Source organism: Columba livia, chromosome 4 (genome assembly GCF_036013475.1).
Source record: "Columba livia isolate bColLiv1 breed racing homer chromosome 4, bColLiv1.pat.W.v2, whole genome shotgun sequence".
NCBI classification, from domain to species: domain Eukaryota; kingdom Metazoa; phylum Chordata; class Aves; order Columbiformes; family Columbidae; genus Columba; species Columba livia.
Genome location: NC_088605.1, coordinates 65,907,922 through 65,926,617, shown reverse-complemented (window position 1 = coordinate 65,926,617; position 18,696 = coordinate 65,907,922). Strand labels below are relative to the sequence as shown.

The following is an 18,696-nucleotide window of genomic DNA, read 5'->3' as shown; positions in this document are numbered from 1 at the left end:
AGTGATGCGAAACTTTGAGGTCTTTATAGAGGAGTTTATTCTAGCGGTGTTTTTATAAAACCCTGTGGTCCCACAGGTCCCCGGTTCCTTTGCTTGGTTTGCTTTTTTAAACACAGCTTTAGCGTGGGCTCATGCTTCATTCGCAGGGGTCTGTCAGGAGAGAGGTAGCAGGGAGATGGATGGGAGAGTCTCACAGCTCACAGTGCTTGATTGGATTGTCTCTTTATACTAAAATAGTGTTCCTGAAGCCTGTTCTAATCCCCTATAGCTCTCATTAAATATACGGGTACTTGTCGGCAAATTACAAGTCTATGAACCCAGAAAACATGTTGGTTCTTCTGAATCAAGTGTGCCTAATGTTCGGATTAATTTGTATACAGAGATTTAAATGGAAGTGGCACTCATTGCATACTATAAATCTAAAATAACTGTACAAAATAAGAGTGTGTATACAGACTCTGCATTTTAAAAGGGAAAGAAATCGCCAGTATTTTTGTTTGGAGATTTACTTTTTTTTTTCTTTTTTTTTTTTTTTTTAAACAGTGAAGCATTTCCTGCCGTGTTTGCGACAGGATGTTTGTTGAATTCGCATGTATATGTAGCGGCTACGTGGCTATCATTGCTTTGCCAGCTACTCAATTAGTGTTGTGACAAACCAAACAACTGCTAAATGACAGCGCTGAAAATAATTGTGCTGGTTTCTCGGGAGGTGTAAAGACTAGAATATTCCGCCATCCATGTTTAAGGGCCATTTGCATTGCATCTAAAACATTCTCTAGATTTTAAAGGTGAGGAGAGGAGGATGTTGTAAATAGCCAAGAGTGTACATAGGTGTAGCATTAACAGCTGAATGTCACATCTTTTTCTCTCCATCAAAGTTTGGTTATGTGAATGGGGTTAGGGTGACTCTAATTAGGAAGTCTAGTGCTGATCTCAGATTTCAAACCTACTCTTCTGTGTGCAAAAATGTCAGCATAAACTCTTGTTGGAGTTGTGTAAACTTGATCAGGATCTTCTTTTAATGGAGAAATCGTATTATGAAATACATCTGTTCCCAATAGTTTTAAGAAATGCCTTGTGGCAATTAAAGCAATTGCTTGCTTAGAAAATAATACCAGGAAAATATCTAGCACTGTTTTACTGGTTTTCCCCTTCTAGATATACACTGTGTTAAAGAGAAGAATCAGCAGTCCATCAATACTACATAAATTAAGAAGTCCCGCAGTGGCTGACTTAATAATCTAAGTAGTACGTCTTAGCTAAAGGAGAACTGAAAAGTAGCGTGCACATTTACTGCATAGCTGGCTTGCTGTAAAGTTGTCAGGCAGTACTTATTTATAAACCTTGCAAACTGAAAAAACCTGATAAGATTACCATGACATGACAAATGCCAGCTATAAATAGATGTCTGACTTCCTGCCCATCTTTTCTTTCTCCTGCCCTTCATACTCCGCTCCGGTGTAACAGCCTGCCAGGGCTGTGCAGCTCCCCCAAGGTGAAGGTCAGCTCTTGATGTATTTTTGATCATCATGTAAAGTTCCCCTGTTAGTATGTGGTCCCTGTTTTAACCTCTTTGCAGATTCCCCCGATTATCCCAAATCACTTTCACATGGAGCTGAGGTTAAGCTTTATTTCTCTTGGCTTGTCCCTTCTGTAGCAGACACTTCCTCTTCACTTTGAAAGGACAAAGCGATGTTCAGCTGCCTGGGCCTGCGCCCAGCATTTGATTTATACATTATTTAATTTCCTTTAGAAAATTGGAAGCAGAACTTTAGGAGTGGAAGTCAGTCCTTTTCATTTGTTTAAGGATCTTTTAGGGCTAATATAATCATCGATAGTAGATGTCAGCATGATTAGGGTGACTTAAGGTAAAGAAAATTGAATACCAGGGGAAATTCTTTCATAATCGAGAGAGTGCCAAGATTTATAGCTGTGCGGGAGAGCTGTGGGTTATGAATTGTGGCATTAAAAAATGAAAATGGAAAATCATTGAGTTTTTGAGTGAGACATTGAAGACACCTGCCTCCCCTTACTGCACAGCAGGCTGGGGCAAGAAAGGTTTGCACCCTTTGCGTTACATTTGCAATCGTTTCTTGGACTGCAGTGCTCTCTGGAACTTAATTCAACCAACTAACTAATTCTGCAGAAATTCTTCAGTTAGTCCGGAGGTTTTCATTTGGGCTGACTCTGCATTCTCTTCTGCAATTAGGTCCACACATGCCGTGGAGTGACTGCCAAGACAATTTGAAAATTTCTCATGCAGTAGAGTCAGGAAATTAAAAATTAACTCTGGAAAGGGCATCATATCATATTTGGCAGTGTGGTTTGAATGCAGTGTCTACCAAGGGGTGGAAGGTTCTCCTCTTACCCATCAGAAAAAAAAAGACTATGAACGCTGACATATTTCTTCCGTGGGATTTTGAATGATCGACAGCTGAGGGAAGTATCAGAAGGGGAGAGGCCTGTGGCATGCATGTGCTTATGGATACAACATGACTTACCTGTGGCCTTTAATTTAGTGAAATATCATTTATTGACATAGAATTTCAGGGCTCTTGTGCTGCTGTTCCCAACACGGTTATGTTGGAGGAAAAAAAATACTTCAGTGCTGGAGTGTCACTGGGACTCTATGCCCATTACCGAGTCTCTCAGAGTTATGGTATTTGAGTTGTAAGCCATTACTGCACTTGCAAAGTAGGAGATGCACGTTACAGCACGAGCGAGACTTTCTGAATGACAACAGCACTTTCTGATGCAGTCTGTGAACACACAGATCCCGCACTCTGTATGTACCCTTTTGGTTAAAACAAGCATCTTCATGAATTCAAGCTGCTGAGGTGAGTAACAGTTTTGTGGTGTCGCACAAATGAAAGGAAGTGATGAAATTCAGGCTCCCTGTGACATTTCATGCATTTAAAACTTGCTGATACCACACAAACAATTGATATCACAAAGTCTTCTAGATACCATGGAAAGTATTAAACTTGATAGCAAGCAGGAAATGTTAAGAACATCTCCCGATCTTTACAGTGCTGAATAATTGCAAAGTAGAGAGAAAATAGCACTTGTTTTTCGGTTCAGTAGAGAAACCAGTGCTTCTGTGCTGGTATCTTGTATGTGCTGTTTTCATTTCTTTTATCATCGTTCACTGTATTTGGAGAGGAGCTAAACCACTCACTGTCCCAGTCTTAGTGTCTGTGCATCTAACATAAGGTGAGTAAACATAACAAACTGGAAAGTGGAAAGCTCACCTTTCCTCCTGCACATAGACAATTCCTGAGCACACCTGATGAACTCATCTCCCAGTTAAGGGGCTGGGGACAGTACCAGCTGTAGAAATCCATGCTTGTAAGACAGAGCAGCATGAGCTACAGCATTGCCCATCGAATAAGAGGTCCTGTATTTTCTGCTGCTTCTGCTCACGGCCAGCTTGGCACATGCTGTTGGACACTGTTGTCCTTAGCATCCTCCTTTACTCTTCTGTGCCATGCAAAGTAGACTGTTAGGTGACTTCTGAGCCCGGTCAATAGGCTGGAGCAGCACCGACGGGAGCAGTTGTGCTCTATTGTGGGATTATATAGTTTGGCCATATAATTCAGCGTGGTAAAATATTGACAGAAGGGAGGAGGAGAGCACCCGCAGCACTGCAGGTCAGAGGAACAGGTGAGCGTTTCCTGTGTATTATCCCAGCTTCCCCCAAAGATAACTGCTAGCTATTTTGAAGATCCAGTCTTGCGGACTTCTTATATGGAGGCTTGCAGTATGGGCTAAGACTGCGTTCTGTTCTTACTTTTCAGGCTACAGATTTGAGGGTGGGCTAGGATCTGTACCACCCACCGTACCAGGGGTTTCTCTCATTTTCTCCTTCTTCCCTTCCATCAAAAGCCCTCCCAGCCCAAGGGTCTGTTGCTCTCCGTAATAGTTGTTTCCTTCATCTTTCTTTCCTCCTTTCCCTTCGTAGCTGTTTGGACAAAGAGAGCTGATACAGTTCCTTTCTCTAGTGGTGAAACCGGGGAGAGCAGAATCTTTTCTCTGGCAGTGTACGCTCCGGTAGGTAAGCCAGTCCCACAGCAAGAGGCGCGCTCCTACAGGGAACCTGAGCGTGACCTCAATTTGCAACTGTCCCTCAAACCTGGCACCTTGGGAACACTTCAGCTGCCCAAGCCAGTCCTGTTTCTGGCTGCATTAACATTTCTTAATGACTTTTGAAGGTTTTTTAGCTGCGGTCCTTAGCTCTGTTATAGTGGACCTTTCTTAGCTCACTCTTGCAGCGTCCCCAGCTGTGCTACAGCGATAGCAGCTCCTTCAGGTGTCATTCCCTCCTCCCTTGATTGCAGCCTCTGCCCTGGTGTTAGATGCTATCCTGGCAAATCTTCCTGGGGCCCAGAAAGGTGGGAGACACCTGGCATTATCTCAGTGACTGTGAAAACAGTAATACCATATGTGGCAGTGTCTACAGACAGCCTTCCTCAAATGTTAAGCACCTACTTAGCAGGTGTGGTCACTCTCACCTCCCTCTGTCACTGCTGGGGAAAGGTAGGTGCCTCTCCTCAGGGCTTGGGTGACCTGAGGAGCCTTCTGGGCACCCGCAGATTAGTGCTTTCTTTGCAGAGAGCCCAGAGCTATTGTGCTGCGATGCAAATACCAAAGGCAAGGGCTTAAAGTCGGGAATGCTGAATCTAGGGTGCTGCGGCCAAGGACAGCAGATGCCACAGGGTTCTTGGGGGATCCTCATGGCTGAAAACTATTAAGCATAAATCTCTAGCCTTAAACTGCTTGAATATAAAGCATCTTCTTTAAATGAAGAGAAATGCAAATGACCCATTTTCTAAGTCTTTGTAGCACTGGAAATGCGTGTTGCATTGTCTAGTGTAGACAAGAAAAGAAGGATCGAAAGCACAAGAGACCGAGGAGGTTTTCGCAATAACATGCACAAACTGAGAAGGAGTTTGTGAGTATGAAAGAGAAGAAAAAGAGGAATTTGCTAAATTAGATCTGTTATCCAAGGAGTAGCAGATCCGGTTATCTGGAATACTGAAGTGACTTTCAAACGTGATGTGATTCAGTTCTCTCAGCTGCAGGAGGACACTCAAATGACAAGTTTTAATGTTAACAATGCAAAAGCAGATGCCTTGTTAATCTGGTCACTCATAACTTTTCACTGAAGGTAAGTGACAGCTCTGACAGTTTCTTGCATTTCAACATTTTACCTTATGCTGCCTCATTCTGTTCTGTGGTTTGTTCCCGGAGTGATGGGGGCCAATGATACCGGTGACAAGCTGCTCCACTTGTGAGGCAGCTGGTACTTTTGGGCAGTGCTGCGGGTCCCTCGTGGTACACACTCAGTGATTCACTGCACTGAGGAATTCTAGACCAGAAGCAGTGGGCCACATTTAGCTACGGACCATACTTAGTAGACACAAGAATACACCTTGTGGGATGTATCATTTGAGGTTTTTATTCAAACTAAAAGTGATTAGCAGATATGCTGTTACTGACAGTAGAGTTTTATTAAGTGTTTTATGACTGAATAACTCAAAATACTGGTGGTTTTTCAAGCATGAACATCCTAAAACCTGGTAGATCGAGGGGTGTCAAGTCAGAACACCGAGATCCTTATGGGAAACTTGGGGGCTGCCCACCTGAAAGAGTCATTCGCAAGGCCACCTGCACCAGCAAATGCCTCTCTGTATACACACCAGGCATTTACTTTTCCTAATTAGACACATCTTGCATTGGTTTTGAATTGGCCAATGAGTGAAAAACAAGTTGCACAAGAGAAAGCATTTGTATGTAGGCTTAACATGTCAGCTTCCGTGTGGTTTAAACCCGCTTTCTGCTGCAGTCTCATCCTCCCCCTGCCTTTGCAGTTTTCCTCCCTTGCCTGCCTTCCCGCCTGCATCCTGGGTGAGCCAGTGCAGGGTGCTAAACCAGGAAAAAAGACTCTCTTCTGTGCTGCTGCATTGGTTTTCTGCTGCTTAGCACTTGAACAGGCTCATCAGGGGGCCAGAGCAAAAAGAGGTGGTGACCAGTGCATCACTGGTTTAGACTGGAAGCACAGGTCACACTGTCACGTCTGTCTTACTGCTATTTTCTTGCCTTTTCATTCCATTAAAACATACCCCTTACATAAATCCTTAACTCAAGATAATTGTGGGTACACCACTTTCCTTGCTTTATATATTTATATCATTCTGTGTTTTTCCTTGCTATAATTGCTCATTTTCTTGCAGAAGCAAAACTTGCATTAAAACTTAAGTTCTTTACCAGCCTTTTTGCTTCCTCTTTAAGGAGTAATAACCGCACATGGAGGCATCTGGCCCTGGCCAACAGCACTGCTTTCCAGGGCCGACTGTCCTCGCAGCCGTGTTCTGCCTCCCTGGAATACAGGCATGCAGTAGCTCTCCTCCCTGATTTTCTTGGGAAACATGAGCAGCTGGGTACCTTGGGAAGCTCCAAGAGGTAAACTTAGAAACAGTCCAAAATTCCTCTAGCATTCTGCTGAGGAAATAGATACTCCACAGGAGACATCTCGCACCTTCCAGGAATTGAGACCAAATACATGAAAAATCAGGAGAGCTTCCATTAAGGACATTATTCAGCTTGCAATCGAAAGGCCCTGCACAGCAAATGTCTTTTCTCTCTCCTTGCCTCAACTCAGGATGTGTTTGCAGAAAGCTTTCATCTCTCTTATTTTCATAGGATTTGTATGCTTTCTAGCCAAGTTGATAGAAACACTAAGACTCCAGAAGATCTGTTAGACTTTCTGGCCATTATTTTTAACTGAGTTTGTTTGCTTTGACTGTGTTGTGTTATGGTATCTCATAGGTAGGTAACTACAAATATGGTTGCTATTAACCTACTATGCAAGATTTGCATCAGAGACGATATTTGCTGTGGCTCTGAAGACAGGATGAAAGGGACAGTTAAAAAATAAAATAAAATAAAATAAAATAAAATAAAATAAAATAAAATAAAATAAAATAAAATAAAATAAAATAAAATAAAATAAAATAAAATAAAATAAAATATTTTAAAAGCCAAACATGAAAAAATGTTTTTTTTTCATTCCTTTTTACTGGGTGGATTCAGAAGTTTAGGGCTCTTTTAATGGTGATATAATGTAATAGAAACGCTGCTGGAGTAGAAAGGAGTTGAAAGACAGTTCTAGACTGGCCGTGCTCTATCGATGAAAAAAAAACCACATATTTTTAGGGGAGGGAGGACACTTCTCCCAATTCTTTTTGCAGAATTGCTCTTATTTGCTTTGTTTGGGTAAGAGTCTATGGCATCCACTACTTTCACAGGTTAAACTTGAGAAAAGAATTACAGGTTTGAGAAGCAAATGCATGCATTATGTTTCAGTGCAGGAAATATGGAATAAGCTGAATGTATCGCCCAACCTCATATCTCTTTGCTTCAAGATCTGAAAAGCATGCAAGCAAACACAACGGCTAATTAATAGCTACACTATGATAGGTTTCATAAGGTAGAAGCTGACAAATCTGTTTTGTAGTTTTTTCTTTTGTTTTGCTTTTCTATAGAGCAACTTGCGACAGCTCTAGGTAATGATGTCGTCCAAGGCTTCAAGCTTTACATATTCACTTGCATAATTCAATCTGTCTTGCTAGCTGCATGCAGCAAAATAGCATTGGCTCTGTGTACAGGTCCTCCATAGTAACAGCGTACTGTGAGAACACAGGATTCTGTTAATTACTTTTAATTAAATGAGTGTGTATGCACACACGAGCACATGCACGCACACACACACACGTATGTGTACATATAGAAAAACTGTTTTTCTGGTGGTTTGGCTTCCTTTTCCTCACTTAAGGGAAGTTAAACTTTCTCATTAAATGTTTATATAAAAATGAAATAATTCTGAGGTTAACCAGAAATGCAGCTTAATCTTGTATAGAAACATGTGTGACTTTTTCTTTTTTTTTTTTAGTTGCACAAATATATCTGAAACTTGGAGTTGGCAGAGAGTGCTGTTTAAAAATATTTAGTCTCAGCATGTAAAAACTCGTTTTGTTACGGAATTCTTTTGTGAAAGGTGTAGCTATGCCATGGCTCTGCCAAACTGATGGGAGCCATATCGGCAGAGTGCGTTTTGGAAAATAGCTGCATTTTGGGCTTGCAGTTAGAAAAGTTATGTTGGAATTTACATGTTTTATATATTGCTTGGAAGTATAGCACAGCCAGTAATATTTTTTAAGAGAGTGGAAAGAAGAAAAAGGAAAGCTTGCAGATGGAGTCAAAGTTTCGCTCTGTTAGGACATGTCGGGATGAGCAGAGGTATGTATGATGACAGTTCGCCTGTACCACTGAAGCCTCCAGTTTATTCTCTTTAGCTGTCATCATGTGCATAGTTATGAGACATACGTTTAATTTTGGCTACACACCTCCTCTTTCCCTTCTCTTCCCTGGGTGTGTTTAAGCTTTATAGAATAGTAAGAGCTACTGATACATGTGATACTGTCTGCTGCCCAGACACAGCCCCTGCTCGCTTTTGGTACTGTCAGGGCAATTAGACACAGCATTTTGTGGTCCTTGCTGTCTCACTTATTGTTGCCATGATGGCAGTGTCCCACAAGAGCAACTGGCCGGTTGTGTGGCTCAACCCCTCGCCAACAAGCCAGATGTGACCCAAGCAGGTAGATGAGGTGAATCTGAAGCCTCATGGCTGAGAGCAGGAGAAGGACTTGGTCCCTGCTGCGGTCCCCCGAGGCAGCTGTGGCCACCATGGGAAGAGCTGAGTGGGAACCATTGTCTGGCAGACTGGCTGTATTCGGGTGGCACAGCCACTTCGTGTCCACGCTCAGCACCACAGGTAAGATGTGGGCACCCACACACATGGTCACATGCACATCAGTCTGCAAAATGACACAAATAAGCAAACTGTGGATTAAATACCAAGTCAAAATTTGGGCCTGTCTGTTCCAAAGTAAAATCTCCTACAGACATCATTAAAGGAACTGGTTTTGTTCAATTACATTTCCGATAACAACTTCTCATAAAAGAAACCAAGAGTAGCAGAGATTGTTTGCTCAGCCTGTTGGATCAGAGACATGAGATACACATAATACCTGTCCTTTTTATTTAAGAATTGCAAAGGTGCTGCCTCAGCACTACAGACCTGTTTTAAAGTAGACTAACCAATATCTGCTCCTGTTGAATGTCTCTTTAATAAACAAGGAAGAAGGAAGTCTGTCTTTTTATAAATTATTTTTAAGGGTTAGATCAAAATTTATTATAGCAATCAATTGTTTCATAGTTATGGAAACTTTTTTTGCTAAGTGGAACAAGATTTATAGTGGTCTGTAAGAATTTCTTATCTCAAAGAAGCGAGAAAAGGCACCTTATCTTGTACTTTCCTGTTTTATATATAGACCAGGCAAGTAGGAACACAAGAGAAGTACTGAATTTAAGCCTTTTTGAAGTACATCAAAAAGTCCACCTGTCTCCACTTAAAAGCCACTCAGTTTAGCCCATTTTAAATAAAAGTGTATTGGTGACATCTTGAAATAGTATTTCTATCTTTAATAGCCGTATGTTGTACAAAAGCGTTATCTAGGGCAGCATGGTGCTGCGGTGCCTGAGCCCGTTCAGACAGACCACCTTGCACATCTGGAACAGTGCGGGGATGCTGAAATGGGATAAGCGAGCAGAAATTCCCCAAGGCAATCCAGCAGGTCTCTGCTCTGGGTGGAAGGGGTGTCGCTTGCTCTGCTCTCCACCCCTCCCATGCCGACCGGTGCTTGGTGAATCCCCCTGTGAGCCCATCTCAATAACCCAGCAGCAAGCTAGCACTTTTTCTTTCTTCTTTTTTTTTCCTCTGGGTTGGTTTTCTGATGTTCTGGTGTATTGAATCAGTTAATGAAAGGGCCAGCTTAGTGCCAGAGCCGGCACAAGGGATGAGTGGGAGGCTGCAGCGGGTGGTGCCTGCACAAAGAAGAAGGGGGACAGAGGGGCCACGGTGTCCCACGCTTTGAGCGGGAGTGACCTGCCGGGGGTGGCAAAAACCTAGAAGTATTTGCCTCTCTGAGGTATTTACCTAGAGGTATTTACCATCTCTGCCCAGCATGGCATTGAGCTTCATACAGATCCCTCACAGAGAGTTGTGTGCTGCTGGAGTTGCACTAAATTCAGAGATTTATGTCAATTTTAGTACACGGTCAGCAACCTTTCCCTGGGACTGCCTTTTAGCCTCTCTGCCTACAGCACATCTTCTCCCCATTTGTTTTCTGTGCTCGCTTTGGAAAGGCTTCCATGCTGAGCTCTGTCCTCAGCCAGGTGAAGGCCCTGCGAGCTTTCTGACTTCCCCTGTTTGGTGGGGATAAGGCTGTTGCTCTCCATAGAGCAGCTTCTGACACAGGGGTAAGAGGAGGTGCCAGCCACAGGAAGGAGTTTCCCTGAGAGAGAAGCAGATGTCCTGACCCGGGAGTCATTCATGTCTTTTTAAAATGCCACGTATGGACCTTTTATCTCTCCTTAACAGAGTGGGAAAGCAAACTCCCCAAACCTATCCCTAATCCTCCTTTGAGGCTGCCTGGTGGGCGCGCACCACAGAGCACCGGGTCCCGCAGGTAGTTTTCATCCAGGAAACCCCACAATTTGCAGCATTCACAAGCCGCAGGGTACTATTCTGTTTCCAGGCTCCTAATCCCTGTTACACACAATCCCTTACAACTTTAACTGGCGGGGTGGAGGAGCAAGTTAAAAAGGAAGGAAAAAGGAAAATGAAACACAATGTCCAGCCAGGCAGTGGCTGCCAGTTACTGCGCACACAATCGACACCAGCTGCAGCCCAATTAAACCCGACATTCACAGGTGTTCCCTACAGGCTCTGCACTAACAAAACCACTTTCTTGAAAATACCTAAGGCTTTAACACAGAAGCTCATTTCTCTCTTTTTTTTTTTTTTTTTTTTTAAAGTTCTTTAAAGCTATTTAGAGCACTTTAAATACAAAGAAGCTGAAAAGGACTTTCAGTCTGCTGGAAAGAGTTGGTGGTTAATGCCAGAGTGGGGGAGAATCAGCCAAGCTCAATCAGCCAGTGTCACCATTGGTTTCGGGAGAAAGATGGGCCATGCTGAATGCTGTTTATTCAGGGAACAGTAACTGGCAATAAGCATTTTATTGTTGCTGGGAGTGAAATGGGGAGGGAAGGAACAACAAGGTGTAAATCCATTTCTTTTTGGTACTCATCATTATTTGCACCATAGCTGTGAGCTTGTGTGTGGCTTTGCTTGTTACTGCTCTGTGTGTGTCTGTAGTTCAGATAGCAGATTTTAGTTATTTCCTCCCAGGATAACTTTATATAGTTGCCTTTTTACTTTGAAGTAAAACTCTAAATTAGTTGTTTAGTTTCTGATCTTATAGCACTCATTCAGATGATGAATCAGTCCTTTAAAAAATAATAATCTGTTTTAAACACATGAATTCACAATTACTTCCATGCTAAGACAGGGCTGCAGACAGCAGACTAATGCATAGGTCAGTAATTTGCTCCCATTCCATTGAAAATGAGAATTGTGTTTGTTAAACTTTCATTTATAATGATATTAATAATAAAACTAGGGCATATTCTGGTACTTATAGACTCAATAGTATTCAACCGTGCCTGGCTGGCTATCCATCTCTGCAATAACACTCCACACCTCAGTGGTTATTGCTTAATTACCTGCTGCCTGGTCTGTTGCTGTTTAATTACTGTTGTTTCTGACAATCGCTTAATGTCTTCATTACTGCTCTAACAGCCAACGCTGAAAGTCACTCTCTGTTCAGATGCAGTCAAGAACATCTATTTTGTCCTTCAATACATTGAGCTGCAATTTTGCCTTTGGAACAGGGCTAAGACACGATCCCTATTCCTCACAGCACACAGAGAACCAAGAGAGTGCGCTTTTTTGTGTTTGGGTTGGTTGGGTTTGTGGTTTGTTTGTTTGTTAATGCTGAAAAGGTAAAAATGGCAGTCCCCTGGATTTATATTTGAAAATAATTAAGCATCGTCTTAAAACTGGCAGGTAGGTGATATTGGTTCACAGCATTTATTTATAGGGCAGGCAGAGGCTAGTGATGGTGATAGATGCAATGGAGAGAAAAGAAAATCATCCGGGCTTCAAATTCACAAGTATATAACTTAAATTAGGTCTTGTCACTCAGAAAAAGATGCTGGAGACAGTGTGGATAATTTTCTGAAGAAAATAATCTCTGTGCTAACATAATGGCAACTGCAATAGCAGGAAGGGAGCTGCCAGCAGCTCACCCGTGCCCGAGCCGGCCTCAGCCCCCCGACAGCAAAAGGATGGAGCAGAAGGAGCCAAGGTGGCACGACAGACAGTCTGAACTACGGACAGGTTCTGCAGGAGCAGGGACTGAATCACTGAGGGCTCTTCAGCTTGCAAAGACTTGACTGGGAGGGGATGAGGTAAAACCCTGTAAAACCGTCAGTGATATGGGGAAGGTGAGCAGGGAACAACAGATGAATCATCGTTCTCATAACACAGGATCTAGGAGGCGCTTGTTGAAAATACCAGGTTAGAGACAAACAAAAGTGCTTTTTATACAATGTGTGATTAGACCGTGGTACTCATTACAGGGTGGCGTTGTGGAAGCCTCAAGAAGCGTTTTAAGAAAGTAATTGGACGAATTCATTGAGGATAAGCGTGCTGCAAGGTTTAAAAACTTATGATCTAGATGCAGCCTCTGGTTTTGGAGTGCTGCTAAGCCTGGGAAGGATCCCTATCTTGCTACAAAGCCACTGTTTTTCTTCCTTTTTTGTCAATTAGCCTCTTCTGCTACCTTTCTTCTTTCTCTCATTTGACCCAGTTAATACTGTTTGGTTTTTTTAAATAGGCAGAGATGACATTTTAAAACCCTTCAGTTGCTTGGTCTAGTATGAAATGTCCTAGCGTGACTATGACAAGAAATATCTATGAATAACCAGCAGACCCCAGGCCAATAACACAGTAGATTTCACCAGATGAATTCGCTCTCATTTCACTGTGGCCGTATTACTACTTGTGTTTGCTTTCCATGAGCGATTTAGCTTTACTAGCTAGTGAGAATGCTTGTGAGGACTTTTTTTAAGTTTGCATACTTGAATGAAGAAAAATAATCAAACTTGCCTTGTCGAATCTCTTACTTCAGAAACCTGATATCCTGGGTTAGCCGAGGAATGGAAACAACGCCATGTGATTTCTGTGACCAGATGCGAGGGCACAAATTTTAAACACTGCGCCATAATGCTTGCTGTTTATTACTCAATAACATATAAAATATTTAGTCCACAAAAATTCTGAGTGCAGCCAGGAAAAAAGAGAATGATAATTCATGCTTTAAAATCCTTTCCTCTTCCCTTAAAAGCAGTTCAGATACTCCTCAGAAACAAACACAAAATTTGGCTCAGTCTTTAGGAATAAAATTCAAACAAAAAAATTGTATTTGGAGGTTGATTATGATCACTGTTACCCATATCCTTGGCAGAGTATGGAGAAAATGAAAAAAAGCATCATCAGAAGTATGAGCTTGTGGGCAAATCTCTCCTAAGTGTATCAGTGTACAAATGAAACAGGAGGAAATAAGACTGGCAGTGCTGTTCCTTCTTTTTTGGATCTGCCAACTTGACAGTCTCTCCTTCAGCTTGTCCTTCAGTGAAACATTCCAGCTCCTAACAAGCGAACGTCTTGTGCTGTAGTGATACCCTACTTCATAATTTTGATGCTATGGATCAGTGATGGTCTCTGTGAGCAGAATAGATTGGTCAAAACCTGCCGTACTGCATTGTGGGTGTTTTTAATAATGCGTGTGAAAACCCCAAGAAGGTCTCTTCCTTTTTGTTTTGTGGAAAACTTGCATTTACTGCCAGATATATCAAGGACAAACAGACCCCTCCTTCAAAGATCAGCACAAGTTTAGAGTCCAGGATGCTTGGGATCTGTTTTTCCATCAACTGTCTTCTCCCTTTTGAAAGACTTCTGCTTTTGGTGTTAGGTGGGGATGGAGGGGGACTTGGATCTGGTTTGTTTTTTTTCCTCTTTAAAGTGGTTTTATATTTGTGTTAGAGATAGGGAAACAGTCACACCGTCTACTTAGAGAAAAACCTCAACAGCAAGACCAAGATCCCTGCGTTACTTTCTAGATGATGTATTACTTACCTCTGCAAGAAGCCGGTGCATTAAATCTCAGCTACGCTTCCACATTTAACTGTCTCTGAAGTCCTGAAAAGCATTAAAATGCATAACAGCAGTGTTTGGCTTCACTGCTCATTAGAGCAGCACAGAACTAATAGTAATATTGTTGTAACTTGACAAAGCCATCCAAATCCATGCATGTTTTCTTGTGAAAGCTTCCTAAACATGCTGCTAAATCCTCTAAAAAGCTACTAAACGGCTTTGGCAACCATTAGCACAGCAGAAGCGGGGGAACTCTTTTCAGTAAGTGAACAAACAGAGAAAATATGCTGAATAGCTGGACAAATGTGTTTCAGCTGGCTCTTTCATTTACAGATATAAGGGAGCAGTCAATATCAATCACTGTTTTCCCTGTTGCACTGGAAATCACAATATCTCTTTTCATTCCACAAGCTCTTTTCACCACAGTAATGTGTCTTTAGAGTGACACTGGCATCAGTCTGTTTCCGCTGTCTGAAGTCCAGAGAGCTTAAAAACACATTGCAGGGTATGAGACATTAACCCTCCTCCCCTTCCACACAACCCTCTCCTTCCAGCCTTCCTTCCCGAATTAATTGTTTTTACTTCTTTCCCAGCGTAAAGCTGAGAAAGAAAAGTGCCCGTAGAGCCTGGGAATATCTGCTCTTGTGCTTTGGGGACAGAAAAATGTACTGCTGTTTGCCGGGGTTTTAATTTATCAGGTGTCACGGGGAGTTTAACACAAGGTAATATGATTATCAAGTTAATTTGCCACATACTGTAATATGAAATGTAATGTTGCTGTGGTTTGGATTTCGAGCTATATCCTGTTTCTTGGACATGCCAATCACCTGCAACCTCATTTATTAAAAAAAGAGGTTGGAGCAACTCTGTCGCTGTGAGTATCTGGTATTTGGAGGATGTTGGTATTCTTGTGCTCACTTTCTTCTTTTCAAGTAATACATTTTGTAATAACAACGCTACGTGCTGGGGGGTTTTTTGTTGTTTCTTCCAGATAACAGCAGTCTGCAGAGAAGCAGCCCTCCTAGCTCTTCAGGAAGACATAGATGCCAAATGTATTGAGGAACGGCATTTTTGGTACGCGCTGACTGTCGTCACCCCAAGGATTCCCGATTCCTTAATCCAGTTTTATGCAGATTATCAGCAGAAAAGTGGACTGCACGCGCTTTGAAAGGCAAATTAATACATACTCCCTTTCATGGTGTGAATAGCAAATTTCCTTTGTAAAGCTGTCAAAAGCTGAAGAATTTTGTATTGAGATTGGAATGCCCGAAGTTAACTGTGGTGCGGAATCAACGTAATAAATGCCCATGTGGAACTTTTGAGTGTAATGGAAATTGTCAGAACTTTGTATTTTACAACTTAAGTGGTATAATCTGCATTTTAGAGGTAGTAAGATTGCTGGTTTAAGTCTGTTTATCTGAGCGTATATCCATGTATCAGTAATGATAAAATTCTGAAGTTTGGGTGGATTGTTGGCCCTGAAATAGTGCCAATGAGCATCTTCATTTGCTCATGCCTCGACCTCAGTTTAATCGCAGGGACCATCCCAGTGAGGCACAGACCTGGGGAGCGGCCGCACCACAGCAACGCTGAAAGTTCTTCTGAATCTTTTGATTTACGATCCCCAGAAAAGCTGCTGAACAGGCTTGCTGAACACAGAGCTTTCTGAGATAAAGCTAAGGTATCCGGGTCGATTACAGCAAAACCTTTATCTTTGGTCTTCAACAACTCCTTTTTACCCAGGCACCTTAAAAATTGTCCATCCCCAGGCCGCCTGTGCATTCAGAGACGTGAACTGCATCTAATTCTTGGCCAACCTGAAACCACTGCCAGGCGTTGGCAAAAGAACCTTTTTGCTGTTTGTTTCCATCAAAAGAAATGGGAATGATGATTGGTAATTTCAAGTTGGCCACTTAAAATCCTAGTGAATCCTAATTAATGAATAAGAAAACCTCCTTGCAAAAGCTGTTATGAATGACCACAAAATAATTCAGGGACAGATAAAATCTTTTCACATTATTTGTTTGTTATATCATCTGTTGAAATGACAACAGGTCCTTACGGGCTCTCTGCTCTTGCACTCAGTATGAAATGTAATTAAGTAAATTAATTTTCAGCATTTTCCCTCACATTAGAAAGACCGAGCTTTTCGATTCCAGACAAAATAAAGGAAAAGATAAAGCAAAACCAAGACAAACTATAACAAAAATTAAAAAGGTGACAAAACCTTGAGTTTCAGTGAGCAATTCTGTGTTTTCCCCATGTTTTGCAGGTAAGTGGAAGAATTTAAAGAGAAAAATTTTAGCCAAATCCTGCTTTTATTTCTTAAAGTAAACAAGAAATATTGTTTCAAGCTTTATCACATGTACAGTTATTTTATGGGTTTGTTTTTTGATGGTTCTTGCAGTCATTACATGTGTATCCATGAGAGAGTTATAAATATATAGAAGTTTATATCCTTTTATAAGAAATGTATATATCTAAGATATATTTCTACCATATTTACTTATATTATCAATATGAAATTAAGGGTTAATCTGTTGGCCTTGATTTACTTAGTTCCACTCGGTACACAATTCGTAGCTTTTAAACAGAAATCTACTAGTTTAAAATTATAGTTTTTCTATTACTGTTATTCTAACCTCTTGTTGCTATAATTAGCATTTACTTTTACTATTTCTGGAAAGGATTAGAGGATGAGGAAAAGCAGGTAGTTTACTTAGTTCATCTGATGTATGTGCAGGTTTATTCTTTTTTCATAGTTTGACTCATACACCAGGCAGAGGGAATTAAAAACACGATAAACTGGAAGAATTGCCTTGAGGATCAAGACTGCATTTGAAACTACTTTATCCTTCTTTTCTGCAGTGTATATACTCCACCTGGAAGCTCAGGATGTGAACCATTTATCATAACAATTACGTTTCAGATGTTTCAAAAAATTAAATGCCATACACTTATCCCCTGGAATTTTCCTGAAGGGAGGAAGCAGAGAATGTAGTTTTTACTGCCAGTAACAAATTCTGTTTGTAATTCTGTATCCTAAAAATAACACTTCCAGGTGCCCCAGATGAGCAGCAAAACTAGATGGACATTCCCTGGGAAGTGCCCAGATCCCTTGGGAACGTGCACCAAGGCGTGAATCTGCCCTGAGAACAGGAGTTTGCTGCCCTTTGCGTCCGTGGGCTCCTGATGCCGTCAGAGGGAGTTTTGCACATTGAATTTTAGGACATGAGGAGGGCATGCTGGCCCGTGGCTGTCGTTTGTGCCTTGGGAAAAAACCCATCCCTGCAAACATTTATCCTCTCAGCCACGTGGTACCACATTTATCCTCTTGGTACGTACCTCCACGCCTGAAGTGATTTTAAATGTAGGAAGTTGTTCTTTCTGTCGTTAGGTTTGTGGAACTTGATTTTTTTAAAAAAGAAAGACTCTTCATTTTTTTTTTTTTTTTATTTTTTTAAAAAAGAGCAAGTTGTAGCAAATTTGTGAAATCCCTGGGTTTATGTTGCTCCTAACTATTCCTTTTGGCAGATTGGCTAGTCTGTTGTCGCTCAAAATCTTACTCCATCTCAAGCCACAGGTAAATTGAGATTTAAAGGAAGGTATGAGAATTCCCTTTCCGGTTCCTAATGACAGATCACTGTTACTATGCGCTTGAAACCTTCTTATCAGAATTCTGCAAAATAACCAAAAATTCTATTTTCTTCAAAGCACATGAGCAACGTAGTCCTTTCATAATCCAGTCCAATGAGCACTTTTGCACCTCAGCCTCTCATTGGAATTTACTGACGAGGGCACTATAGGACAGAGCACTTCAAAAGTATCTTCTGTTAGCCGGTCATTGAAATGAGTGTATTTTAATGCAGAGCTGAACTTTTCACAGCATGTTTTACTGAACACATTGTGCTTTGGCACCAAATCAAATTGCTTGCAGCGTGAGGCCATATAAGCTGGAACACCAGAGTAAATCAAAGATAGAGGCATCCTTTCTTCTGCTGGGTTCATCACGTTTGTCGTTGTTTGGATGTTTCCGTGAGATTTGATTTTAATACAATGGTAGAGGCTGGGCGAACAGAAAAGCACACGTGAGAAGAAAATCTCTCTCTGCCATCGTGTCTTTGACTGCTGAAGTGGTTCCTAGACTTATTTCATTATGTTCTTTAGAAATACAGTCTCTTTGCTGCTTGCCATTATCTTTTGGAGCCAGTTTTTGGCCCAAATACTGCTTGAGTTGCAGAATTGTTAACATTAAATCAGCTTTTCAGTGTTTCAGGCACAATTTGTTTAAATACAAAATTTAACTTTTCCCTCCAATAACAGTGTCTTGCAAAATGGCATAAAATGTCTTTTGACAAGTTTGTCAGAAATGATCAGGAGAATATTTATGATCAAAATGCAAAAATCTCATCACCTAACTTGAAAAAACATTGAGTCCCGTGTTTTCCCTAATGCATAAAACAGATTTTCACTGCAAGTACAATATATAATTCTTAATCCTGGAGAAAGAATGTGGA

At 41.5% G+C, this 18,696-nt stretch overlaps 1 protein-coding gene across 4 annotated transcripts in view; it reads left to right on the top strand.

The window, feature by feature from the left end:
- Positions 1–18,696, top strand: part of AFG2A (AFG2 AAA ATPase homolog A) — a 225,742-nt gene that overhangs the window by 184,511 nt on the left and 22,535 nt on the right. For 2 of the 4 annotated variants that reach the window (XM_065062121.1, XM_065062125.1), the window contains exon 16: positions 15,171–15,507. The exons of 1 other annotated variant lie outside the window; for it this stretch is intronic. In XM_065062121.1, the coding sequence (XP_064918193.1) occupies positions 15,171–15,347 (177 nt within the window). In that variant the 3' untranslated portion in view covers positions 15,348–15,507. Of the gene's footprint in view, positions 1–15,170; positions 15,508–18,696 lie in introns of those variants that run through there. One more of the 4 variants, XM_065062122.1, reaches the window with a different exon arrangement.